The sequence below is a fragment of the Barbus barbus genome (assembly GCF_936440315.1).
Source record: "Barbus barbus genome assembly, chromosome: 19".
In the NCBI taxonomy this organism is placed as follows: domain Eukaryota; kingdom Metazoa; phylum Chordata; class Actinopteri; order Cypriniformes; family Cyprinidae; genus Barbus; species Barbus barbus.
In genome coordinates this window covers 25,274,261-25,301,799 of record NC_136747.1, presented here as the reverse complement: position 1 = coordinate 25,301,799, position 27,539 = coordinate 25,274,261, and the positions used below count along the sequence as shown (strand labels likewise).

The 27,539-nt window shown below is 38.2% G+C and overlaps 3 protein-coding genes and 2 long non-coding RNA genes across 6 annotated transcripts; 3 read left to right on the top strand and 2 right to left on the bottom strand.

The window, feature by feature from the left end:
- Positions 1 to 13,052, bottom strand: LOC306885041. Its single transcript, XR_013785503.1, has 5 exons — positions 12,924 to 13,052; positions 10,828 to 10,897; positions 9,349 to 9,520; positions 1,270 to 1,423; positions 1 to 1,046 (listed from the first exon to the last, which is right to left on the bottom strand). It is a non-coding gene; the product is annotated as an uncharacterized lncRNA (long non-coding RNA).
- Positions 3,434 to 5,785, top strand: LOC306885038 (keratin, type I cytoskeletal 50 kDa-like). 2 transcript variants are annotated; one of them, XM_079441351.1, is made up of 7 exons: positions 3,434 to 4,110; positions 4,368 to 4,450; positions 4,536 to 4,692; positions 4,782 to 4,943; positions 5,022 to 5,147; positions 5,232 to 5,452; positions 5,542 to 5,785. In XM_079441351.1, exons 1-7 carry the CDS (start codon positions 3,610 to 3,612, stop codon positions 5,678 to 5,680), a joined length of 1,389 nt encoding a protein of 462 aa, XP_079297477.1. In that variant the 5' UTR covers positions 3,434 to 3,609; the 3' UTR covers positions 5,681 to 5,785. The 2 variants fall into 2 exon arrangements, with proteins under 2 accessions (XP_079297477.1, XP_079297478.1); XM_079441352.1 differs by having other exon boundaries at positions 3,528 to 4,110; positions 5,545 to 5,785.
- Positions 13,020 to 15,128, top strand: LOC306885040 (keratin, type I cytoskeletal 50 kDa-like). The gene is made up of 7 exons (XM_079441354.1): positions 13,020 to 13,583; positions 13,787 to 13,869; positions 13,939 to 14,095; positions 14,182 to 14,343; positions 14,434 to 14,559; positions 14,639 to 14,859; positions 14,945 to 15,128. The coding sequence occupies exons 1-7, from the start codon at positions 13,122 to 13,124 to the stop codon at positions 15,060 to 15,062; spliced, it is 1,329 nt and encodes a 442-aa protein (XP_079297480.1). The 5' UTR covers positions 13,020 to 13,121; the 3' UTR covers positions 15,063 to 15,128.
- On the bottom strand, positions 14,747 to 20,774 carry LOC306885042. The gene is made up of 3 exons (XR_013785504.1): positions 20,662 to 20,774; positions 19,044 to 19,120; positions 14,747 to 14,852 (listed from the first exon to the last, which is right to left on the bottom strand). It is a non-coding gene; the product is annotated as an uncharacterized lncRNA (long non-coding RNA).
- On the top strand, positions 20,268 to 22,692 carry LOC306885039 (keratin, type I cytoskeletal 50 kDa-like). Its single transcript, XM_079441353.1, has 7 exons — positions 20,268 to 20,799; positions 21,105 to 21,187; positions 21,269 to 21,425; positions 21,512 to 21,673; positions 21,758 to 21,883; positions 21,963 to 22,183; positions 22,350 to 22,692. The coding sequence occupies exons 1-7, from the start codon at positions 20,356 to 20,358 to the stop codon at positions 22,489 to 22,491; spliced, it is 1,335 nt and encodes a 444-aa protein (XP_079297479.1). The 5' UTR covers positions 20,268 to 20,355; the 3' UTR covers positions 22,492 to 22,692.
- Positions 22,693 to 27,539: the final 4,847 nt, after the last annotated feature.

The window sequence follows — 27,539 nt, the reverse complement described above, 5'->3', positions numbered from 1 at the left end:
TTGTAAGCAAAAAACACTTTATTCTAGCTTCATGCATTTTTTAAACACTTGAATGTGGGTAAGTTTGATAAAAATAGATAACATTTTGAACAAAAAAGCTGAAAAAGACTATGAATTGGATTTAGAATGACAATCAAAATGTAGACGGAGTCAATCAACACCACAAAGCTTGACAGTCATTATTACCTCTTCATTGGTCGACATTTTATTCCATAACATTACAGTTTTGATGCTGTTTTATGTCTGATGATCATGTTAGATTACATGTGGAAGCATCTGTTGGTTCAGTTTCTTTTTCACTTGTGTTTTTTGGGAACAACGAAAACACCAATTCTAGAAGCACAGGTATAGCTCAAATATATTTAGACTTTTTCGAAGTACAAGTATTCTAAAATGTAATTTTAAGTATATTTCTGAGAAGTACATAAAAAGTAGACTAAAAGTATACTTCCCTGTTTTAGTTTAATAGAAGTATACTAATAGCACACTTGAATAAATTTATTTTTCATAAGGGTATTCCATTTATTCTCTGGATTTATGTGAGGTCATTAAATCTGCATGTACAATATCTTTAGAAAAGTTGTTAAAAAAGCTTAACATGTCAAATAAACCACACCATTCCAATTAAATAACTTTTTTTGTTTTTCTCTATCTATGTCCATAAAAAAAAACAACCAAAATATTAACTGAACAAATATTTGGAACACATGTGCTCTTACAAAACTACACCTAAATTATCACGTAATTGCAATCATAAGAAGAACAAAAGAATTGCTCAAGATCACTAGTGAGTTTTTGAAAAGAACCAGGAGTGATTGACAGGAGGGCGGGGGGCTCTGCTAGCAAAGTTTCCCTCATACTTGCATATACTTGTCAAACCCCGAGGGAGAAAAATTAAGAAATCCGTCCTCTTGTTAGTCTCTAGAGGTTACCAAACCTGTGCTTTGTATTGATCTGACACACCTTTTGTCCTCAAATGCTTGGTTCAGGCTCACAGATGGTCACATTCACTGAAAGGCTCGGCACAATAGCGCTACAACAAAAATCTAAACAGAAGGCAAAGAAAAACACATTAATTGAAATGCATTCAAAAGCCATGCTTTTGTTCAGAGGAAAAAAAGAAAAACAAATGCTGCACAGAGAGATACACAACTATAAACGTATTTCTTTGTTGACTATGTGAGTCATATTTGAATTATTTAATTAATACAATACCAGAAGATTCATACTATTTTTACTGCATTAACTAAATCCAAATATATGACTCACAAAATGTAATATCTCCGGGAAGAGACCTCGGGGAAGACCCAGGACACGTTGGAGAGACTATGTCTCTCGGCTGGCATGGGAACGCCTTGGGATCCCCCTGGAAGAGCTGGACGAAGTGGCCGGAGAGAGGGAAGTCTGGGTTTCCCTGCTTAGGCTGTTGCCCCCGCGACCCGATTCCGGAAAAGCGGGAGATAATGGATGGATGGATGGAAAATGTAATATTACAATCAATCGCAACAATTTGCAAACACAACATTGAATGAATAGAGCAAAACATGTTCTATTCTATTTTCAAGTATACTTAAATGTATATAAATATTAAATTGGACAGAACAACTACAAAGAGACAAGCCCTATTTACCAGCTGCACATAACTGGCTTTGCATAATTCAGAGAGGAACAACAAATTACCGAAGTGCATTTTGTACATATTTCCTATGTTGCACTCAATAGGAAGCAGGCGTTAGATTTCAGAGTTTATTTGTCTCCGTTCAGGCATCAGACTTTGTCACACTCCTCTATTGGTCATGTTAGAGTTGTGTAAATTGTGCTAGGCTACCATAAAAAGATATATCATCGAATGTTTGACTTTTTCTCTGACACTTCCCTGTACTTTATTTACACTAAACTTGTGAAAGAGGACCACCCTTTTTGACAGCTTAAAAATTGTTGGTCACCTTACTATCGAGTCCAATATAAACTCATACTTATTCCCAGGTGAGTCTCTTCCTACACATTTCACACTTAGTCGTAGCCATACATATGGATTCTTACGATCCGAGTGATGTTACACCTCCATAGGGACACAACCTTGGTCATAAAAACTTTGTTTGTTTAAAGTAAGCAAGTCTTTGTAAAATAAAAATACTCCTGCAGTGAAGCGTGAAACTGTGGTTTCTGGCATATAAGCTGAATTAATGTAAGCCAAAATGGGTGGAGCAGAAGTTTGGGAGTGGAAAGGCATGCAGACCAACTTAGGCAATGCACTTCAAGACCTCTCGCACTTACTTTGTAAAACTACTCAATTACAAAAGATCCAATAGCTTGTGTTTTAAATAAAGCAATCCAGCATTTTGTTTAAGAATATATAGCATCATTATTTATGCATCAAGCAACATATCAAATAATAAAGAGCTAAAAATGTTTCTGATTCTGCTCACTCACAGTCACTCCTCCTGCTCCGTTTTTTATGGTACAAAGTGTTTCATATCCGAATTTTATATCTTTGCTATAAAACACTCCCTGCTATCAGCTGAAGCTTAATTATTAAAGAGCATTCTTGTTCTCATATCAGGCAATCAAAATTTACTGTCTTAACGTCTGCGCTAAAAGTCCTCTTTTGCTCTGGTTGCTACTCATTTATTTTTGTACTTTGCTCTTGTTGCCATGGCAACAAGTCTTTAATACTATATACTAGCATAGTGTAAATAAATGATTTAATCCAAACAAAATGCATCACTTGAGATGAATAAACAACTAGGATTTTGAATGCTTGGGTTTAAGAGTTATATAAATACCTGTTAAATTGTATTTTGTTTTATAAACAATAAAGACATTAAACTTCTATTCTAATAAGTACATATGATAAAACATTTTCTAATAAAAAGATATGAAATGTTCTATTCGGTATTGTTGCGTGTATATAACTGACACAGTAATCGTGGCTTGTTTTCTGGGTGTGTCTCAGTATTGGCACCCTGAGGGCAGAAACTCTCACTTTTCTAGTTATTGTATTTGCAGCACTATTTTCCCCTCAGGTTCAAATTGTTAATCTTGAATTGTGTGACTTTCCACACCAAAAAAAAAAAAAAAGTTGAATACAAATGTGTGAAATGCTAATGATGTACTATATAAAAATACTAAAATCAAATGTGTTTCAACAGACAATGTTGATGGTGGATAAATGCAGTTTGTGGATGCACACCAAAAATGGTAGAGTGCACAAAAGGTCTCTCAAATGCTGTTAGACCAAGAACAGTGCTGTGCAAATCAAAAACTTATGCATACTATTTTGGCACTGACTTCACTATGGCAAAATGCCTTCTTATAAAATCTGATCTTGATTTTAATCTTAGACATATTCAAACCATACAGTTGGTTGAATTCTGTGTGTGTGTGTGTGTGTGTGTGTGTGTGTGTGTGTGAGAGTGTGTATGACTGTGTGTTGTTTGCCTTTGGAGAGCAAGGCAGTGGTTTCTCACTCCACCTCCTTGGATAACCCACTACACCCATCCATCGTTCCCTCCCCCATTTATACAAATAAAAGAATCACAGGTCATCCGTTCCTCACTTCTCACTCTCTCCAGCCAGAGAACAGAACAGCAAGCCTCCTCTACAATCATGTCTGCTTCATACGCTCAGAGTTACAAGTCCTCTGGAGGATCCATGGGAGGATCCCGCATGTCCATGTCTGGTGGTGGTGGTGGTGGTGGAGGTAGTCGTATGTCGGGCATGTATGCAGGCAGCATGCACGGGGGAGCTGGAGGATATGGGACACGTATCTCCAGTGCCTCAGCTTCTCGTTCCTTCTCTGCTGGAGGTGGTGGCGGCTTCGGTGGTGGTGCTGGTTATGGTGGCGGTGCTGGTTACGGTGGCGGTGCTGGTTTCAGTAGTGACGCTAGCTTCAACCTGTCTGATGGCATTGATGCGTCTACAAATGAGAAAGCCACCATGCAAAACCTCAACGATCGTCTGGCCACCTACCTGGAGAAGGTACGCTCTCTCGAGAAGGCCAACGCTGAACTTGAGCTGCAGATCCGGCAGTTCCTGGAGAGCAAGACGTCCCCCTCTGCTCGTGACTACAGCGCCTATTACGCTACCATCAGTGACCTCCAGGACAAAGTATGTGGTACTATCAAAAAGAAATTTAAACAGCATTACTAGCAACTAATATATCTTTTTAACTGATCTATATATGAATATTGTGCTAAAAATAAAGCAGCAGATGCTATGCAGTTTAGTAGAGTAAACATAGAAGTGTTTTTTTTTTGTACAAGATAACCATTTAAATCTTTGATTTTTGTGGATAACCATACAGAGATGGATGTTATTAGGACAAACAAGAGATATTTTAGTGGTAAAATTCTTGTCTCCTGAAGATCCAGGATGCCACTCGTATTAATGGAGGCATCTACCTCAGCATTGACAACGCCAAGCTGGCCGCAGATGACTTCAGGGTCAAGTAAGTCCACATAACTAAGAGAAAAGCTGACTATAAACATCTCAAATGGGCCCAAGTGTTACTTAAATGATTGATTTCTGTGCAGATATGAGAATGAGCTGAGCATGAGGCAGTCTGTAGAGGCAGACATCGCTGGCCTGAGGAGGGTGCTGGATGAGCTGACAATGGCCAGATCTGATCTGGAGATGCAGATTGAGGGTCTAAAAGAAGAGCTGATCTACCTCAAGAAGAACCACGAGGAGGCAAGTTGGTGCTTGATTGACAGTCTTCAATAAACTCGTTATTCTTCCTCAAAAGGTAAATGCTCAGTGGTTTGTTACTGCACCTTTAGGAACTCTTGTCGGCACGTGACCAGATGAGCGGACAAGTCAATGTAGAGGTAGACGCAGCACCACAGGAAGACCTGAGCAAGATCATGGCTGAAATCCGTGACCAATACGAAGCAGTTGCTGCCAAGAACCGCAAGGAACTTGAGGCCTGGTTCCAGTCAAAGGTAACATCACATTAGTCTAAGTTTGTCATAAGAAACCAAAACCAGTTGACTTATCTAACTGTGAATTGTCTTTCATAGAGCGAAAGTCTCAACAAAGAAGTCGTGGCAAGCACAGAAACCCTTCAAACATCCCGATCTGAAATCACAGAGCTTAAACGCACACTCCAGGGTCTTGAAATCGAGCTACAATCACAACTTAGTATGGTAAGCAGGTGACCAGGTCAATCTTGAAATCTGCTAATTTGATGCATCACACAGCCTTTAGAATAATGACTTTCTCCTCAACAGAAAGGGTCGCTGGAAGGCACTTTGGCAGACACACAGGCCCGCTACTCCTCCATGTTAAATGGTCACCAGTTACAGGTGACCAGCCTGGAGCAGCAGCTGACGCAGCTTCGTGGCGATCTGGAGCGTCAAGGGCAAGAGTACAGGATGCTTCTGGACATCAAGACCAGACTGGAGATGGAGATTGCAGAGTACAGAAGACTTCTGGATGGAGAGGGTTCTGGGTGAGACATTAACATTCAGACATTTACATCCTGATTTGTGAGATTAAGAATCTGAGTAGACTATAACTTTGTTTTTCCCCCATCCTCAGAAGTGTTCAAACCGCAAAATCCTCATCCACAACCTCATCCTCATCCTCATCAACTACACGCAAAGTGGTCACCATTATAGAAGAGGTGAAGGACGGCAAAGTGATCTCCTCCACTCAGGCTGTGACTGAGTCAAAGTGAGATTTCAAACAAGAACAACCAGCATGAGATGAAACCACTCTTGAGATGAATAAACCCAACTCAGAGTGATGAAAAAAAAAAAATCAATAAACTGGTTTAAATGTGCTTTTGTGGTTGAGTCTTATTTTGCTCTCTAATGTTTTAATATGAATCTAATTCATTATTTGAAGTTTTCAGAATTGTTATTTGCCTCATACAAAACATGAGCTTTGCCAAGAATGTTTGCCAACACTGGCTTATATTAACGTTAAGTTGAAAAAAATGAAGCTAAATTAAGTTAATTGAATACATAATACACACATATACAACTTTCTATTCATTAAAGAATCCTGAAAAAAAGATTGCGGTTTCCACAAAAATATTAGCAATGTCTTCAACATTGATAATAAGAAATATTTCTTGAGCATAAAATCAGCATATCAGAATGATTTATAAAGGTAACATGATTTCTATCATGTAACACTGAAGACTTGAGTAATGGCTAACTTGGAAAACAGTTATTGTAAATTGTAATAATATTTCATAATATTCATATTTTAAACTAGTGTGCTTATCAGTTACAAAAAAAAAAAAAAAAATGGTGTGAGAAAGTGTGCAGAGTCAAAGAGTCACCCATTTCAATACAAATGGCAGTTTTACACTTTTTTCATTAATACACTGCCTATCAATAATTCATATTTAAAAAACTGTGAAATGTGTGTTAACAGCAAGTCCACTCCAAAGTCCAATGTTTTGCAAAAACAAAACAAACATTACCTTTAGGGCTACTACGGCTTGTCATAGGAACAGTAGACTTAAACGCCTTAGTACCTTATCTACCCCTAAAGAGTGGGTATAAAGTAAGTAATATTAGGGAAAGGGGGGGGAAGTGGTGTGTGGCCATGTATGGTGACACATACTCAGAATTTGTGCTCTGCATTTAACCCATCCAAGTGTACACACAGTAGTGAACACACACCCGGAGCAGTGGGCAGCCAATGCTGCGGCGCCCGGGGAGCAGTTGGGGATATGGTGCCTTGCTCAAGGGTCTCACCTCAGTTATGGTATTGAAGAGTGTTGGTTATTCATTGCCCCTACACTCCCCCCGGACCTGAGACTCAAACAAACGACCTTCGGGTTACAAGTCCAACTCTCTATCCAGTAGATCACGACTGCCCTAATATGCACCTTTTAGAGGTACATAAAGTATAAAAATAGAAACACAACTTCTGCACAAATATGTAGTACAGGTAGGCCTTGTAAGTAACAGATAATTTGGTTTTAACAATTCTAATACAGACATTTTCATTTCTTGCAATGAGATACTGACCTACAAACCTACCTTATCTGTAGATATGACCATCAATGCAATCTAGATAGATTGCCCTCAGTCAGTCCCGGCGCCATGGGCGGGCAATGGGGGGCCTGGCCCGCCCTGTGAGTCACTAGTGCCCGCCCTGGACGAGCCTGCTGAGTAAAGAAAACTTTGTACTATTCAAACATCAGTTATTATTTATTTACCCTTGCATTGAGAAAAAGCGGAGATCTGTTTCCTCCAGGCTGTGCGCGGCGCTCACTCTGAAAGGAGGCGGGGTGGAGTTACGAGTAGAGCCCTGCATTTCGGCCCTGGCCCGACGGGCCCCGACTTTTTTACGCCTCTAGGGCCGGGCTTCGGGCCAATTTCCACGTCATAGTTCAGACGCGGGGCGGGCATCGGGCCTGTTTTGGGTTTCTCCTTATTTTATATTGTAGACATCTATCCATTGGCGATGAAAAAAATTGCCGCGCTGGTGGAAACAACACGAGACCGTGCCGCGACTGAGAGCAGCTAGATGGTGTTTAGTGTCCTGTAGCAGCAGCAGCTGTTCTGCGTTCAAATGCATGCAATAGGCTAAAGCTTGCTGCAAAACCCCAGCAAACATAACCATGAATGTGTCCGCGGGAAATAGTAAGGAGATATTTGAATTATTTACTAATAAAGTAATGTTTTCTGAGTCTGTGTCGCAAGGATGAAGTTGCTGATCCTGACTCACCGTCTCCTCATTAGACGCGCCTTTAGAGAGAAATGCATCTTTATTGATTATGATTAAAATGATAATAAACGAGTTTTTGTTTTCATTTTTTTATTTCGTTAAGTGATAATTTAAAGCTTTCTATAGATATATTTATCATGTCTGTGAGGCATGTATTCACTCAGCTTTGGTTCATTTTTGTGAAGCACTCCTGTTCAAGACGGCAGAAAGTGCATCATGTTTGTTTTCTTTGTTTTATAAAAGAACTACCTTTTGTTGGTATTGTGAGTGTCCACAAATACAAGTAGACCCTTTACAGGTCCGAATGATGTATTACACCTACCTTTATCAAAAAATAAATAAATAAATGACGGCGTAGGCCATTTTAATTTGTTTCCACTGAAAACAATCCAAGTGTTTGCTGGTCCCTCCATGTTCTGCAGAGCGCGCTTTAGCTTCCACTCTCCGCACAAACTTAGATATAGGCTAGCGCACATTATTATTATAGCGCAGGTTTAATGTTTAAACATTGGTATATACTTGAACTGTTTTAGTATATCTATAGATTTTACTTTAGGCAAGTCGTGATGATATGAGAAGGCTAAATTTATCAAACATAGGCTATGATCAGCTCATGCCGATTAATTCTGATAAGCTGTCGGACGTGGGCCGGGCTAGGGCCTAAATTTGAGGCCAATTCAGGGCTCTAGTGCCCCCCCCCCAAACGAGTTACTGTGCTCCCACTTTCCATCCTCTCCCCTCCTTGCTGAACGTGATCGATTTCAAAAGCGAAAGTGAAACCAATAAAACAGCGCACATAAGAAAGCGATTGCATGCTTTAGCGAGCGTCAGCGACCCACCCCCCAACACACACACACACACGTGATTTGTGCCCCCCCTGGAAATTCAAATGCCCCCCTGATGGAGGTGCCCTGGCACCGGCTCTGCCCTCAGTCAGACCACTAGGTTAGGAAAGATAACCTTTGGCATTGTACAGAAGTGTGGTGTGGTACAGCACATTGTACAGATTGTCTCAGTGTGGTATGGAAACAGCTCCAATCAGGACTGCAAAGCACTACAGAGAGTTGTGCGCTTAGCTGAGCGCATCTCAGGGTCTGCTCTCCCCTCTCTGCAGGACATCTACCTCAAACGCTGCAAAAATAGAGCTTCCAAAATCATCAAGGACTCAAATCACCCTGGTAACCAACTATTCACTTTGCTTCCATCTGGTAAGCGCTTCCATAGCCTGATGGCAAAAACTGAGAGACTTAGGAGGAGCTTCTTCCCCCAGGCCATCAGGCTCCTAAACTCTAACTCTGTCATAACATCACTTGACTCCATGTAAATATCACTATATCAATAAGCTATTCATAAGTTTTCTCTACCTCATATTGCTGCTATTTAAATACCCTGTACAACGTTTTGCATATTCTTTTTGCACATTCCTCATATTACTATTTAAGTCAACAACATACTGACCTGCACATTTATATTTATATTTTTTATCTTTTATTTTATTTTATTCTCTTATTTTTTCTACTTTTCTTTTTCTTAATATCTGTATACTTTATAATTGCACTGTCCTTGGAGTGGACCTGACCTACATTTCACTGCTGGTTATACCCTGTATAATTGTGTATGTGACGAATAAAAATCTTGAATCTTGAAGAGGTTTACCTTTGTTTGTAGCCCTGCTGGTTTATTCAGCATCTTCTTAGTGGAGCTGTCTGATTCTTCAGTTTGAGTATGCTTTTGTAGAGTCTGATTCAGATCACGAGATGATTGCAGCTGTGCATTTACCACTTTAACTCCCTCAGAATCCACAATGTGTGCTCATCATACTTGTCACCTACCAACATATTAAAGACATGAAATTAAAATAGTGTCAATATTTATACAGACCTCTATGTGGACTCAGCCCCCTGTATACAATCCATAATGAGCATAAAAAAAATGTACTTTGATATTTTTTGTTCTTTGTCATTTCTCAGAGTTAACCTTACATAGCTTAGCCTACTGATGCATTACACGTGGGAAATTATATTGTTGTACATAATTAAATTAAGCTTTTAAATGCCCATAAATGTCAGCAAAGACCACAACAACCAAACAAGGCCTCGGCACAGATCCTCAACAAAGACTGCCACAAGACTAGGTTTCTTACCACTGTCGCTTTTGGCTTGCTTTGTTGGGGTCTGAAGGACACTTAATACTCAGCAAAATGATAGATATGACAGCACTGACACTATTAGATGAGAACAAAACTTGAACTGAACTAAGCTAAGCTAAACTGGATGATAGCTGTCATGAAACAGGTCCATGACTTTCATTCATTCACCACCAGAGGTCACGCTTCCATCAAATCCACTCTTAACACCACACAGACTGTCATATATTACCCTGGACTGCATTTCCCATCATTCATTGCACTAAGTATGTCTCAATCACATGCTCACACCTGAGGGTTATCACACAATCACACACCCTACTTAAACCATGGACTTCCTCTTCCTCTCTGCAGAGTATTGTTCTGTGTATAGCACTCTTCTAGTGTTAGCTGCCTTACCAAGCCATTCTGTGTTTCGGTTTAGTTCCAGTATTGTTCTTCATTTATTACTCCACTAGTATTAACTGTGATACAGAACCTGTTTGTGTTTCCTGGATTTACCCTTGTCTCGCCGTTCGGACTCTGTTTGTACCTTCTGGACTATCGCTCATGTTTCTGGATTACCCCTGGTTTGGTGATAGTTTCCTGTCCCTATTCTTCTTGTTCTCTGTGTTCCTTGTTTCGTTTGGACTATTAATAAACGACTTTGCACGCAGATCCTCATTTCCTCCAAAAAATCTCCATTGAAGGCCATTTATCTAAATTAGGTGAAATCAATGTTTTTGTAAGCAACATATACATTGAAAAAAATGTCTCTGGGAGTGACCCTGAAATGACAGCAGTGTACTTCCGGGGCTGCAAGCACTGCCGTTGAAGTGAATGGGATGCTAACAGACAGCTTTCTTCGGGTATTTAGACCTTTGCTTAATCCAACAATTTAAGCACACAGTGGAAATAATGGCATGAAAAATGTTTAATTTTCATTAAGTTCAGTAATAGATGACTCCTGGTGGCAGAGCAGTGCAAGCTCACTTTCTTAGTGTACTTACCACCACAGAAACAATAGCAAATAGTTTCTTGATTAATGAGTACACACTGTTCTCTCCTAGTTGATCCTGCCTGTAAGACAACACATGTCAGAGATACAACAGCCTTAGAAAAAAGTAATATATTTAAAATCATTAATTTCATACCAAGTATAGTTAAATTTTTTTTAACATCGCTTGAGACTTACTGATATAAAAATTATAATTAAACCATGTGCTACTTGTGCACAATGCACATTTCTTAATATTAAGCCTAAAATGTGTTTTAATGCCACTATGGATGAGGATAGTATGATCTTTGAATAACATTGGTCTTCAAATGCAACATATTTAAAGTGTACCTAAAGTATACTTGCAATAGTTCCACTTTAGCCCAATCCAATATACTTAAGTATATCTTTAATTTGACGTCAGGACTACTTCTGCACAATTAAAGTGCATTAAGCACAAAATTAGCTGTTCCAATCTAGCAGACTTTAAGTATACCAGTTTAGCATACTAAAAGTACAGTTGCAAGGTTTATTAAGTACATAAATATGTAAATATATTTGTAGTATACTTAGCATGAAATAAATGTCAATTTTAGTTTATTTTTCACTAGGGAGGTCACTGCCAAATACTTGGGAGGAACAATGTTGTACAATCCCATGAGAGTTAGGACATTGTAGTGACTTGTAGAGTCCTTCATACCATTTGAGAACATTACACCTTGTCTGCTTTTGAATATCTGTGCAGCTGCATGGTATTTGTCAGGTTTGGCAGCTGTAATCTGATACCACAAGCTTTTTTTCCTTTAATCACAACTGTTCTTAAACCTCTGCTACTCTGATATCTCTACTCACAGTGTTTTTGCCCAGTTTACATTGTTTCTACAAAAGAACTTAAGAAATATATGTTTTATATAGCATTATAAATAAAGTTTAACATGCATTTATTCCTGATGTCATTTCAGACCAAGGAAATCATAAACAGAAAATTCAGAGCATTGATAAAGCTTAGAGGCTAATCAGTTAAAGTATGCAATATATGGGTTGCCTATCTAAATTAAGTGAATGATGATTTATGATTCACTGATTACCTTTGATGTTTCTTGTAAAATCACAAGTGAATTTCTGCATAATTTATATGCTGTGGGAGTTACTTTGCCTGTTCACTTTGAATGACGACCAACTCTAACACTTCCTTGTTTGTATCTGTCATTAAGTTGGTCAGTTATTTGCCCAGTGGGTTTACAGGCTAAGGAGTAAGCAGTTTAATATGTTACTTTCCTCATTGGGTAAAACAGATTAAATCTAAATTAATCTAATCAATGCATTATATGAGTCAATGAACAGAGATAAAAACTAGCGGCCCATATGGTAATGAATCTAATGAAATTTGCATGAAAAGTGTTTGTTGTACTGTCATCCTACCACATGTGCAGACATCACCTGCATGAATTGATCTGCTCTGGAGTGGACAACCCTGAGATCTGTTGATTTCATAATCAAATTAATATGTCTGATAGGTTTTCGTGTAAGTGAATTTGAAAACCTGCCAGTTTGTTGCAAAACCTGACACATTCAGTAGATGAAACAGGTTTATCATGCTTGGACAGGAGCTGTATGATCTGATAAAAGTTTACTACAAAGGGTTGCAATGGTTTAATTTCAAGAGTTACATAAGGAGGTTTTAGTTTTACGTGTGACAAACGCTGGATATATGTATGTACAGTTGTTCATTTTCTAAGGTTCTAATTTAAATGTAATTTTTAATTTTAAATAAAACTGCTTATAAAAATTCTAACAATCCATCAATTTTAATATCTAGGGCTTCTGTTTGTCAGAATTTTCTGAAATACTCCTGTGACTTTGGTAAGTTGAATTGATATGTGATATGTTGTTATTCCGGTTTATATTTTGTTGTTAATGAAAAAAAAAAAAAAAATACAATGAATATCCACCTACAACGCAACTGAGTACTGACATCAGTGACTAAGCAACAAGTTATATTTTTATAATATATTTTGCGGATTCGAAAAGACTGACAAAAACCAACAGCTGAAACTCTCATAAACCCCTGATTTATTTCTTCTTGTGAAACTCTAAATGATAACATACCTTTCAAATCTGTCTTCAGCCACGCCTGCTGCCTTGGGGGATGGGGGAATGGTTTCACTCTCCATAACCTAAGGCATTCTTTACAGTCCCACCCCCATTTGTCTACATAAAAGGAACAGGGGTCATCGTCTTCTCACTCATCCGCTCTCTCATTCTCCAGTCAGAGCAGACAACGCCAGCAAGCTTTCCATCAAAAAGATGTCTTCTTCTTCCATCCGCAGCTACATGTCCTCAGGAGGATCTTCTCGCTTCTCTGTCTCTGGTGGTGGAGCTGGTCATGTCACAGCGATGCGTGCTGGTAGTGTGTATGGAGGAGCAGGAGGAACTGGGACACGTATCTCCAGTGCCTCAGCTTCTCGTTCCTTCTCTGCTGGTGGTGGTGCTGGTTTTGGTGGTGGTGCTGGTTTCGGTGGCGGTGCTGGTTTTGGTGGTGGTGCTGGCTTCAACCTGTCTGATGCCGTTGATGTGTCTGCGAACGAGAAAGCCACCATGCAAAACCTCAACGACCGTCTGGCCACCTACCTGGAGAAGGTACGCACCCTCGAGAAGGCCAACACTGATCTTGAGCTGAAGATTCGCCAGTTCCTTGATAGTAAGACGGGCCCCTCTGCTCGTGACTACAGCGCCTATTACGCTACTATCAGTGACCTCCAGGCCAAGGTACGAGACTTGCCTATAAAACTTGATAGTAAAGTCAATCATTAAACTACCTTTAGACAAAAGTTAATCATTTGTGAATATATCATCATTCTTCTTATGCATAACATATTCAAATAGTGTCAAATACACTGCATTTCTCAAGTACTCATGAAGGAGAGATCTAAAATGTAACTTTGATGCATCTTCATTCCATGCCCCTGAAGATTCAGCAAGCCACTGGTGTGAATGGAGGCATCTACTTGAGCATTGACAACGCCAAGCTGGCTGCAGATGACTTCAGGGTCAAGTGAGTCTGCTACTTAAAGGCTTGCACTATGAAGAAATTTTTTTTTACAATGGATTGATTTCTTTGCAGATATGAGAATGAGCTGAGCATGAGGCAGTCTGTAGAGGCAGACATTGCTGGCCTGAGGAGGGTGCTGGATGAGCTGACAATGGCCAGATCTGATCTGGAGATGCAGATTGAGGGTCTAAAAGAAGAGCTGATCTACCTCAAGAAAAACCATGAGGAGGTAAGTTGGTGGTTGGCTCACACTCAGTAGATCCTCTTGAAATTTATGTTATGCAAATGCTCAGTGGTTATTTATTGCATCTTTAGGAACTCTTGGCAGCACGTGCCCAGATGAGCGGACAAGTCAATGTAGAGGTAGACGCAGCACCACAGGAAGACCTGACCAAGATCATGGCTGAAATACGTGAGCACTACGAGGCAGCTGCTGCCAAGAACCGCAAAGAACTTGAGACCTGGTTCCAGTCTAAGGTAAAATGAGAATTAGTCTGCAAAGTAAGAATGTAATCAAATCCAACAAAAGACTTACCTGACTGCTTTCCGATGGATTTCCTCTCACAGAGTGAAGCCCTCAACAAGGAAGTTGCTGTGAGCACAGAAACCCTTCAAACATCCCGATCTGAAATCACAGAGGTTAAACGCACACTCCAAAGTCTTGAAATTGAGCTACAGTCTCAACTCAGTATGGTAAGCAAGTAGAGATGAATCTTGTAAAGTTGGGTATTCACACTGCACAAAACACAGAATAACCAAGCTTTCCCAACAGAAAGCATCGATGGAAGGCACGTTGGCAGACACACAGGCCCGCTACTCTGCCATGTTGTCCGGCTACCAGTTCCAGGTGAGCAGCCTGGAGCAGCAGCTGACGCAGCTTCGTGGTGATCTGGAACGTCAAGGGCAAGAGTACAGGATGCTTCTGGACATCAAAACCAGACTGGAGATGGAGATTGCAGAGTACAGAAGACTTCTGGATGGAGAGGCTACAAGGTGAGACACAAATACAACAAAATCTTTTAAGAAAAGCATGTAAATTAAACATTAACTTTCTAATCTTTGTGTTCTGCCTCTGCAGTGTCTCAACCACAAGCAAAACCTCAACTACACGCAAAGTGGTAACCATTGTGGAAGAGGTGGTGGATGGCAAAGTGGTCAGCTCATCCTCCCAGGCTACAAGCCAGACCGTGTCTTAAAACCACCCTTGAGCAAAATCTATCCACAAAAGAGTGATGGAAAGCCAATAAAGTGGTCTTACTGTGAATTTTTGTGTATGTCTTGTTTTGATGTCATTTGCACCTTGCACAAAATCAGCTCCTATTTTAGCAAATATAAAAATTCTTATGAAAACCAATAATTAGCTAGCATAATAAAACTACTATTTTTGTTCATAAAACTTACTCAATAACTTACTTTATAACACAACTTGCTCAAATATTGCAAGTATTGATATAAACCATTAAAATAAGAAAAATAGGGTGACCAATTACTCAAATACTCAGTTACACTGCATGCATTTAATGGTTTTTGCTTTTTCAAAATCAATGGATGTTTTCAGTAGTTCTGAAAGCCATCGACTTACTGGATTACTGTTTATTAGGATATTTTATTAAGTGATTTGAACAAGCCCCAATAAACAGATTGTGTTATTCAGTTCAGACGTAGTTTTTATTCTAATGGACATCAATTTTCTTTTCTCTGATGTTCATCTTATAATAACAAGAATAAAAATTTGACTGTTATTAACGTGTAATATAAACTTCATATAAATTTAGCTGATCTTAAGACATAGCCTCTAAAATAAATTTGAGTAATAAATTTGATGACAGATGTCTCAAAGGAAGTGACACATTTCAAATTGTACTTAGTAAATTGTATTTTTTAATTTTTAAGGAGCGTTAGATTTTTAAATGACTTTTATAACTTGTTTTAAACTTACCAATAAATGTATCTTACTGATATAAAAAAAAGGGGAAATAAATATATTCCATTATTTGATAGCAACATCATGAAGTCATGCAAGCATTACTTTACACCAGGTTTCCCTAACTGGGGCTAATGTAAGAACGGCAGTGGGTTTGTGAGTAAAAAAAAAAGAGCTAATAATTCAGTCATAAATATATATTTTTAAAAAATTAAACAAATCAATCAAAATAAAACACCTGAACACTAAAGTACAGACTTTTTTTTTTTTTTTACCTGCATATCATACAGTAAGATTTTTGGAAAGTAAACTTTAAAAGAGAAAAAAATAGCCTATTAAGTATTATTAAGGAGAATCAATAAATTATGAATAATTCACTGCCATTTTATGAATAACATGCAATCATGTAACCCATATGTTTTGGCTGGGGAAGCATAGCGGGCTTTGTCTTGAACGCACTTCATACCACGAAACATTTATTCTAGTGCTGTCAAATGATTAATCGCGATTAATTGAATGAATGATGAATTTATATAGCGCTTTTGCATCCAAAATAAGTTTTTGTTTACATAATATATGTGTGTACTGTTTATTTATTATGTATATATAAATACACACACATACAGTATACAAACCCGATTCCAAAAAAGTTGTGACACTGTACAAATTGTGAATAAAAACAGAATGCAATGATGTGGAAGTTTCAAATTTCAATATTTTATTCAGAATACAACATAGATGACATATCAAATGTTTAAACTGAGAAAATGTATCATTTTAAGGGAAAAATAAGTTTATTTTAAATTTCATGGCATCAACACAACTCAAAAAACTCAAAAAAGTTGGGACAAGGCCATGTTTACCACTGTGTGGCATCCCCTCTTCTTTTTATAAACGTCTGCAAACGTCTGGGGACTGAGGAGACAAGTTGCTCAAGTTTAGGAATAGGAATGTTGTCCCATTCTTGTCTAATACAGGCTTCTAGTTGCTCAATTGTCTTAGGTCTTCTTTGTCGCATCTTCCTCTTTATGATGCGCCAAATGTTTTCTATGGGTGAAAGATCTGGACTGCAGGCTGGCCATTTCAGTACCCGGATCCTCCTTCTACGCAGCCATGATGATGTAATGTGCAGTTTGGCATTGTCATGTTGGAAAATGCAAGGTCTTCCCTGAAAGAGACAATGTCTGGATGGAAGCATATGTTGTTCTAGAACTTGGATATACCTTTCAGCATTGATGGTGCCTTTCCAGATGTGTAAGCTGCCAATGCCACACGCACTCATGCAACCCCATACCATCAGAGATGCAGGCTTCTTAACTGAGCGCTGATAACAACTTGGGTTGTCCTTGTCCTCTTTAGTCCGGATGACATGGCGTCCCAATTTTCCAAAAAGAACTTCAAATTTTGATTCGTCTGACCACAGAACAGTTTTCCACTTTGCCACAGTCCATTTTAAATAAGCCTTGGCCCAGAGAAAACGCCTGCGCTTCTGGATCATGTTTAGATATGGCTTCTTTTTTGACCTATAGAGTTTTAGCCGGCAACGGCGAATGGCACGGTGGATTGTGTTCACCGACAAGGTTTTCTGGAAGTATTCCTGAGCCCATGTTGTGATTTCCATTACAGTAGCATTCCTGTATGTGATGCAGTGCCGTCTAAGGGCCCGAAGATCACGGGCATCCAGTATGGTTTTCCGGCCTTGACCCTTACGCACAGAGATTGTTCCAGATTCTCTGAATCTTTGGATGATATTATGCACTGTAGATGATGATAACTTCAAACTCTTTGCAGTTTTTCTCTGAGAAACTCCTTTCTGATATTGCTCCACTATGTTTCGCCGCAGCATTGGGGGAATTGGTGATCCTCTTGCCATCTTGACTTCTGAGAGACACTGCCACTCTGAGAGGCTCTTTTTATACCCAATCATGTTGCCAATTGACCTAATAAGTTGCAAATTGGTCCTCCAGCTGTTCCTTATATGTACATTTAACTTTTCCGGCCTCTTATTGTTACCTGTCCCAACTTTTTTGGAATGTGTAGCTCTCATGAAATCCAAAATGAGCTAATATTTGGCATGACATTTCAAAATGTCTCACTTTCAACATTTGATATGTTATCTATATTCTATTGTGAATAAAATATAAGTTTATGAGATTTGTAAATTATTGCATTCCTTTTTTATTCGTAATTTGTACAGTGTCCCAACTTTTTTGGAATCGGGTTTGTATATTTTGAAAATATTTATATTATATATGAATATATTTAATATATAAACAGCATATTTTTCTTGAAGATATACATTCATGTGTTTGTATTTATAGAAACATAATAAATATACACAGTACACACTCATATATTATGTAAACAAAAAAGTTTATTTTGGATACGATTAATCGTGATTAATCATTTGACAGCACTAGTTTATTCCTTCTTCTTGTTTATTTAGCTAGACCAACAAAAAATATATTCAAATTAAGATACAAACTCGTTGCAAAAAAGGGATTCTACAAACAAAAACGTACGAAGTGGTCAAAAATGATGTCTGACCCACTCCCTTTCTTCCAGCGTATTGCCGCCCAATTTACCATGCCCTTATGACGTTTACAATTTTCTTTCTTAATGAACAAACTGAACTCAACAAAACACAATTAATATTTAAACATAAATAATATAACATAAAAATACACTTTCTTAAATGGCTACAACACCATAATTGTAATCTCATTACGAACATTTTAAATAATTTTAAGCAAAATAATCCAGTTACGAGCACTCAGTTTTTGGAATTTGATTGCGTAATCCAGATTACATGTAATCAGTCACTACCCAGCACTGTTAAGCTTCTCTGATCCTCACCAAATTAAATCAGGTAATCAACAGAACAAGGTCAGGATGGGAAAAAAATAACTGAATATTAACATTTGATGAAGTGTATTTAAAACTGTTGTCTATAAAAGCACCAAAGGTATGTGAGCAATTCCACTAAATTTACACAGGCTGGTAAAGGTTGCAGGGTCAAACCTTAAAGGGTTATTACATATGTGGCCCTGAGCAAAGGAGATAACCCCAGATAGCTCTAGGCCAATACATACTTACAAACGTAACATAACATATTTATAAACGTTTCGTCATTAAATACCTGATTCAACAATGTGCCTCCAGAAACAGGTTTGAGAAACACTGCTCTAGGTGACTGTCCCTGCAGAAAGTGTAGTGCAATAAAATACATTTTGTTGCATGACCACATACTTACATACTGGGAGGAGCTCAACAGTTTCTGGACGTTGCCTGCTGCTGGTCAAAAGGTGTTACGCAGGGTTCATTCTGTACCTTCAACATAATACGGGTCAGAATGAATTAAAACTGAAAGCAAAATCTAAAAATAATCACTTAAGAATTAGCTCTAACTAAAAATGTTAGGAATTTATTTATTTTTAGAATTAAACAACATTAGATATGAATTCACTGTGTTTAGCTCTACAGTAGTATTACATTCACTCCACGCTCTAAATATTCAAAGGTTGCACAACGCAACTTTGCTGCCCACAAACTTTTCCTTTTGAAATGTACACATTCCAACCTGTCACAACAAGTCTGATTATCATTAACAGGTCATCCGAAACCCACTTCAAACATGCTAAACCTGCTTTTATTCACGTGGTGTTTAAGATAGCTCATTTTGGTGCAACAGTAAGGACACCAGGCAACAACTGCATTGTTTAAATGTACAATCTGTAAAAAAATTATTCATATAAAACATATGCAAACTAGGTAATTGATTTTTAATCAATGCCTAGAACTGATCATTTATATTATACACACAAAAAATACTTACTTTGGACGTCCATTTGTACATGCTTTATGTGTCACCAGCTAGCATGTGTAGAGGAAAACTGCTTTTCAGTGTAGAAAAAGTTAACGATTTTTTTTTTTACACCCCACAATTACTAAAATTTGGCCTATTATTAACCACTGGAATAAAGAAATGATAGACACCTATGTAGAGCAAAGAACATAAAGAATAATGAATGTGTCCAGCAAAAAAAATAATTTAACGCATAAAGCATTTCATTTTACTTGTGTTTAACAATAGATAGGCCAACTACACATATTGTAGGGTCCCGTTTAGCAGTGGTTTACTGAATATATTTAATTAAATATACTATTTTAATTTACTTAACAGACTGAAAGGATATGATGGCCTATGAATATATGCATTCCTAACTCAAAAATTCATTAAAGTAGAAAGAAATTAGTTAATTAAACAAAACTGTTAGCTCAAAAAAATTTATCTGTCAATCCGTGGCTTCATGCTTAGGAGTAAATTTAAGGTATTATTGAGGAATTTAAGTGAAACTCTAAAACGCTAGCATACAATGCAGACCTTCAGCCACACCTGCTGCCTTAGGGAATGGGGCAAGAGTTTTATGGTCCACCCCCTTAGGCAACCCATCTGGTCCCTCCCCCATTTGTCCACATAAAAGGAACAGGGGTCGACTTCTCCTCACTCATTCACTCTCTCATTCTCCAGCCAGAGTTGAGGACGACAGCAAGCCTTCTTCAAGATGATGACCCGCACCTACATGTCTTCAGGGGGATCTTCCCACTTTGGTGGCGGAGCTGGTCATGTCACAGCCATGCGTGCTGGTAGTGTGTATGGAGGAGCAGGAGGAACTGGGACACGTATCTCCAGTGCCTCAGCTTCTCGTTCCTTCTCTGCTGGTGGCGGTGCTGGTTTTGGTGGTGGTGCTGGTTTTGGTGGTGGTGCTGGTTTTGGTGGTGGTGCTGGCTTCAACCTGTCTGATGCTGTTGATGTGTCTGCGAACGAGAAAGCCACCATGCAAAACCTCAACGACCGTCTGGCCACCTACCTGGAGAAGGTACGCACCCTCGAGAAGGCCAACACTGATCTTGAGCTGAAGATTCGCCAGTTCCTTGATAGTAAGACGGGCCCCTCTGCTCGTGACTACAGCACCTATTACGCTACTATCAGTGACCTCCAGGCCAAGGTACGAGACTTGCCTATAAAAGTTGATAGTAAAGTCAATCATTAAACTACTTTTAGACAAAAATTAAACAGTTCTATATATCCCATGGTTCCTAATTTGCAAACCATATATTCAAAGCATTTGATGAACACTGAATTTCTCAATTACTGCAAGAGTGATCTAAATTTGACCCTTTTTCATTTATTCATTATGTGCCAATATCCCTCAATATCCAATGGTTCCTAATTTGCAGAGAATGTGAAAAATACTGCATTTCTTAGGAATGCAATTTGACTCTTTTTTTTTTTCAATCTGTGCCCCTGAAGATTCAGCATGCCACTGGTGTAAATGGAGGCATCTACTTGAGCATTGACAACGCCAAGCTGGCTGCAGATGACTTCAGGGTCAAGTAAGTGACTAGCATCATAAACAGCATTTTTGACATCTGCAAAAAGTCTAAAGCATTTAAATGAGTTTCTTTTTTGTGCAGATATGAGAATGAGCTGAGCATGAGGCAGTCTGTAGAGGCAGACATCGCTGGCCTGAGGAGGGTGCTGGATGAGCTGACAATGACCAGATCTGATCTGGAGATGCAGATTGAGGGTCTAAAAGAAGAGCTGATCTACCTCAAGAAGAACCACGAGGAGGTAAGTTGGTGGTTGGTTCACACTCAGTAGATCCTCTTGAAATTTATGTTATGCAAATGCTCAGTGGTTATTTACTGCATTTTTAGGAACTCTTGGCAGCACGCGCCCAGATGAGCGGACAAGTCAACGTAGAGGTAGACGCAGCACCACAGGAAGACCTGACCAAGATCATGGCTGAAATACGTGAGCACTACGAGGCAGCTGCTAACAAGAACCGCAAAGAACTTGAGACCTGGTTCCAGGCAAAGGTAACATCAGATGTCTTTAAAGAAAGGGCAATGTTTTAATGAAAACCAACAAAAGGTCTGACCACTTTGCTATGTCTCTCATAGAGTGAAGCCCTCAACAAGGAAGTTGCTGTGAGCACAGAAACCCTTCAAACATCCCGATCTGAAATCACAGAGGTTAAACGCACACTCCAAAGTCTTGAAATTGAGCTACAGTCTCAACTCAGTATGGTAAGAAAGCAGAGATGAATCTTGTAAAGTTGGGTATTCACACTGCACAAAACACAGAATAACCAAGCTTTCCCAACAGAAAGCATCGATGGAAGGCACGTTGGCAGACACACAGGCCCGCTACTCTGCCATGTTGTCCGGCTACCAGTTCCAGGTGAGCAGCCTGGAGCAGCAGCTGACGCAGCTTCGTGGTGATCTGGAGCGTCAAGGGCAAGAGTACAGGATGCTTCTGGACATCAAAACCAGACTGGAGATGGAGATTGCAGAGTACAGAAGACTTCTGGATGGAGAGGCTACAAGGTGAGACACGACTACAACTAAATCTCTTCATAACAACATTTAGACAGTAGTGTGACAGTTTTTCAATGAGCAGTGGTGGTTTATTATAATGAACAAAATTAAAGTGAAATGTGGATGCCTGTCTGGCATTTCTGTAGTGTAATATTATTTGTTTGTATATCTGCAGTGTCTCAACCTCAAGCTCAAGCACATCCTCCTTGACTACACGCAAAGTGGTAACCATTGTGGAAGAGGTGGTGGATGGCAAAGTGGTCAGCTCATCCTCCCAGGCTACAAGCCAGACTGTGAAAAAAACATCCTCAGAGTGACGAAAAAACAATAAACTGCACTAACTGTGCACAAACTATGCATTTCTAATGTCTTATTTTCTTCTATTTTGATGTCATATTTTACGGCACAATGTAAAAAATTTATGCAAAAAACTTTTAAATGGAAAAAAATAGATCTGCTAGTATTAGCCTAGTTGAAAAAAAAATACAAAAAAGGAATGACAGCTAAATTATCAGTACAAAAAAATTCCTGTTGCATTAAATGGCATACATTAAATCAGGTAAAATACATTGTGAAATAAATAAAAAAATAAAGGTAAAATAAATCCTTAAATACATTAAGTTCTTCAGTTACAAAACTATAAAGGAAATGTCTTTGCAAACATAAAATGAACCGGCCATTAAAACTATCAATGCTATGAGGTCATTTTAGAGGGCAAAACACTAGCAATGCTTATAAAACCAAAGCAAATATAAGTTACACAACCTTACTGTTCACTTTTCACAAGATGAGAAATTTTCCATTTCCAATTTGTTTTTTACCTCTTTCAAAAAAAACACGGCCCACGCATTCAATTCTTGACCTGCCTTATTGATGTTTCCTTGAGTTATTTTCAAGATGACATTAAAGGATAAGGCGGTAATCCAGTTGCCAGTCTGTGATTTCTACTGAAAGAAGATGGCATGTTGGGATTTGAGACTCATTGCACATCAAACAAAAACTAATCCACTGGAATAACAAGTTCTATAGTTGTTAAAGCATTAAGAAAATGTGATGAACTACAGTAAGTTGTTACAAAGGGACAGTGTTTTCTCGCCCCTGGCACCAAGAGTGCTAGCACCAGGACTCTACATAAATAAATAAATCAATTGAAAAAGTAATAATAAATACATATTAAAATACAGGCATGACACCAATCAGTACTTAAGTATTAAATATTATAGCTAGTAATTCAAGTAGGCCTATTGTGAATGTCACAATATACAATTAGCTAATACACAAATTCGATTTAAGTAAATGTTTTGGAAATATTATAACTTGTCTAAGTATTGTCATGACTAATGTAGTACATCTGGGTGAAAGAGACTATCATTTTAACACACTAGGACTATAATATAACCTTTTGTTTTTGCATTAGTCAAACTCAGATGCTTCAGTGAATCAAGTTATTCCCATGAAAGGCAACTCCAGGCATTTTAACGTTATCGAAAAAAATATTAACAAAAAAAAATACATGATATAATATGTGCTGAAACAAATAATCTATTTATTTGTCGTCGTCGTGATATATTTCAAGTCTCTTACCTCGCTAAAAACTTTCCCTCGGAAATACGTGCCGAGCCTGTCAGGCGCGCGCGCTCTTGTGGTCGAGCACGCAATCGACGCTTCCAGACCAACAACCAGCATTTTTACAAAGATTTGACCTACATTTCCTTAAATTGCCCCTAAACGTATAATTATGCGATTTAGACAAGCGAATCTTGATTTTAGGTGGCTCGTGTCACATGTAATTACACGTTTTCAGAATCAGAATTAGCTTTATTCGCCAACACACGAGGAATTTGTTGTGTTTTTAAGTGCATGCATGCACTGACATACTTGGTGCATGCATGCATACTTGCATGCATACATATCTTGACATGAGAACAAAACATTTAAATAAGACTTAGCAATAAATAATAATGATGTGTATGAATCTGGAACAGAAGATTTATGTACAGATTTGTGCATTACTCTATACAGCTGTATAAAAAAATAAGCATTTGTATTTATATAGTACTTGAGAGAGGCAATAATTAGAGTTGGAGAATGAATTACAGACATGAGTTTCAGAACACAGGTAGTGATTCCTGTGTTAGCTGTTCAAGCTGCAGATGGCATAGGGAAAAAGTAGAAAGTCATTCCACGAAACCGGTACGATTTGGACTTAAACATTTTTAGATTTTTTACCAAAAACTATTACATTTCTGAACACCCCACAGGATTAAGGACATATTTAATTTCCTGAAAAACATATTTTCCCACCTCAGGCATAAATCCTAATTATTATTGGTCATTATTTTAAGATATGGGCACTGTTAATCTTCAACCCCATTATGGACACTATGGGAGCGCTCTAAATATGATCATAAAATTTACTTGTAATGAAATCAACATTTTCCTATTAATCAGATGTCCCTCGCACTAATTCAGTATTTGCAAATATAAAAGTTACATAAAATCTCACTCTTTTGCTATACTAAAGCCTGAAATTGATTTTTTGTTTTTTTTTTGACAGCCTCATAATTTTTGATCAAAGAAGTGGGTTAACTTCAGAATACTGAACTAAAATCAGTATTCTTATGATTGCTCTGAACATTTCAGATTGGGTTCAATAAACATTAAATTACTTTTTCATAAACTTAAAAAAATAATTAATAAAAATGTAGGTGTGACGGGGTTGAGACTAGGGTAACGGAGTTGAAGAGACAAATACAGTTGTTTTTTTACTCAAATTCACTGTAAGATTTTCTATAAACACTGTATTTCATTATGTGACCAAGAAAGACAACAGATATAAATTGCAATAGAACTGAGTTGTATTAACCCGACTGCAGGAAAAACAACAATAACATAGTATACATTAGAAGATTATAAACTGACTGAATAGGTCATCAAAATAAAACATATAACTTGTGTGGCATTCAATATCTGACCCACACCTGTTTCAAGATCTCCACACGGAGAAGCACATGAAGCACGTAGGCTCTGGTTTTCCACCAACATACAACATCCGGAAAGTATTCACAGCGCTTCACTTTTTCTACATTTTGTTGTTACAACCTTGTTCCAAAATGGATTAAATTATTTTCCACAAAATTCTAAAAACAATACCCCATAATGACAATGTGAAAGAAGTTTGTTTGAAATCTTTGCTAATTTATTAAAAATAAAAAACAAAAGAAATCACATGTACATAAGTATTCACAGCCTTTGCCTCAAAATTGAGCTCAGGTGCATCCTGTTTCAACAAGTCCTCCAGCTCATATCATCCTTGAGATGTTTCTACAACTTGATTGGACTACAACTTAAATTGAGTTGATTTGAAATTATTTGGAAAGGCAAACACCTGTCTATATAAGGTCCCACAGGTAACAGTGCATGTCAGAGCACAAACCAAGCCATGAAGTCCAAGGAATTGTTTGTAGACCTCCGAGACAGGATTGTATAGAGGCACAGATCTGGGGAAGGGTACAGAAAAATGTCACAGACGCATTGAGTCTCTGTTACCCTTAATGGAAGAAGTTTGAAACAACCAGGACTCTTCCTAGAGCTGGCCTCCTAGCCAAACTGAGCAACTGATGGAGGAGGGCCTTGGTTAAACTGGTGACCAAGAACCTCCACCTCCATGATCATACGTAGAGATGGGAGAAACCTACAGAAGGACAATCGTGACTGCAACACTCCACCGATCTGGGCTTTATGACAATGTGGCAAGACTCAACCCTCTCCTCAGCGAAGACACATGAAAACACACTAAGCATTTGTAAAAAAATAAATAAAAAAAAAGCACCTAAAGAACCCTCGGACTACCTCAGGCAAGATTTTCTGGTCTGATAAACCTCCATTTCAAACATCATGTTTGAAGGAAACCAGCTCTGTTCATCACCTGTAGAGTACCATCCCAAAAGTAAAGTGTGCTGGAAACAGCCTCATGCTGTGGGGCTGTTTTTCAGTGACAGGGACTGAGGGACTCGTCAGAGTAGAAGAAAAGCTCAGTGCACCAAAATATAGAGATAGCATTAATGAATTAATTGAGATGGCATTAATGATTATCATTCAGAATCTCAGACTGGGCAGAAGGTTCACCTTCCAACAACAATCCTAAGCACACAGCCAAGATAACAAAGGAGTGGCTACGGAGCAACTCTGTGAATGTCCTAGAGTGGTCCAGCCTGAGCCCAGACTTGAACCCAACTGAACAACTCTGGAGAGAATTGAAAACCGACACACCGATGCTCCCCATCCAACCTGATGGAGCTTGAGAATGGGAGAATCAATCCAAAAATAGATGTGCCAAGCTTGTAGCATCATACTCAAAAATACTTTTGGCTGTTGTTTCTAGAGGTGCTTCAACAAAGTATTGAGTCAAGGCTGTTAACGTGTTTTTTTTTTTTAAATTTGCAAAGATTTCAAACAAACTTCATTCACGTTGTCATTATGGGGTATGGTTTGTAGAATTTGCAGAACACACACACACATAGCTTTAACATGGACATTATTACATTCAAAAAATGCATGTGGTATAAGATTCTTGATCAAATATCATAATTCATTTAAATTACTGGATAACTTCAGAACCAAAGTGTTAAAAACACAACCCCATCACAATCTCACAACCCCGTTATGATCAAATAAATAACGGGGTTGTGATTTTTTGGCTCAAAACGGCCTCTGCCCTAAATGTAGAGAATAACAGGAGAGCGCATGGTATGCATGATATTAATAAATCATGTATATTGTTAAAATAGCAAAGAGAATTTTCACAAGTAATAGTTATCTTTGATGTAAGGGGGTTGAGTCGTTAGGCTTGACAATCACAATATTAATAATGTTATAATTATAAAAGAAGGTGGTAACTTGCCTATGTCTGCTCACAATGTTGTTCAGAAGAGTTATATGATGTCACTTCCTATTATTGATGTCACATAAGGATCAGTTCAGTACTTTTTATGGGAGGGAGAATGATTTGTGTAATGGGGTTGAGGGGTTACTGAGGTACGGAACTAAATAATATGATTTTAATGAATAATCATGAATTTACTTAGAAAAAAAAACATTACCAGCAAAAAAGCACAGATAGATATTTATGAGAATAGCAAAGTGTATAGACTTTTTTCTAATTTTATTATTCATATCCCAAGTACACTTTCATAGAAGGCCATGAGGGACATGACAAAATAGGTGGTGTCAACTGAAAAAAACAAGATAATTTCTAATATATAGATAAAATGTATGTCATGTTTTTAACCCCTATTAAAGGAGACATTTCAATTAATACAAAAATATTTTCAAAATAGATTTTGGTGACCCAATAGATAAAATA

What these genes read in the sequence shown, in the direction of transcription:
- LOC306885040 (XM_079441354.1), top strand. Translation starts at nt 13,122, where the DNA reads ATGTCTTCTTCTTCCATCCGCAGCTACATGTCCTCAGGAGGATCTTCT. An exon ending in GCAGATGACTTCAGGGTCAA is followed by an intron (nt 13,870 to 13,938) that starts GTGAGTCTGCTA and finishes ATTTCTTTGCAG; the next exon opens with ATATGAGAATGAGCTGAGCA. An exon ending in TACAGTCTCAACTCAGTATG is followed by an intron (nt 14,560 to 14,638) that starts GTAAGCAAGTAG and finishes CTTTCCCAACAG; the next exon opens with AAAGCATCGATGGAAGGCAC.
- LOC306885039 (XM_079441353.1), top strand. Translation starts at nt 20,356, where the DNA reads ATGATGACCCGCACCTACATGTCTTCAGGGGGATCTTCCCACTTTGGT. An exon ending in TCAGTGACCTCCAGGCCAAG is followed by an intron (nt 20,800 to 21,104) that starts GTACGAGACTTG and finishes GTGCCCCTGAAG; the next exon opens with ATTCAGCATGCCACTGGTGT. An exon ending in TACAGTCTCAACTCAGTATG is followed by an intron (nt 21,884 to 21,962) that starts GTAAGAAAGCAG and finishes CTTTCCCAACAG; the next exon opens with AAAGCATCGATGGAAGGCAC.
- LOC306885038 (XM_079441351.1), top strand. Translation starts at nt 3,610, where the DNA reads ATGTCTGCTTCATACGCTCAGAGTTACAAGTCCTCTGGAGGATCCATG. An exon ending in TCAAGAAGAACCACGAGGAG is followed by an intron (nt 4,693 to 4,781) that starts GCAAGTTGGTGC and finishes CTGCACCTTTAG; the next exon opens with GAACTCTTGTCGGCACGTGA. An exon ending in CTGGATGGAGAGGGTTCTGG is followed by an intron (nt 5,453 to 5,541) that starts GTGAGACATTAA and finishes CCCCATCCTCAG; the next exon opens with AAGTGTTCAAACCGCAAAAT.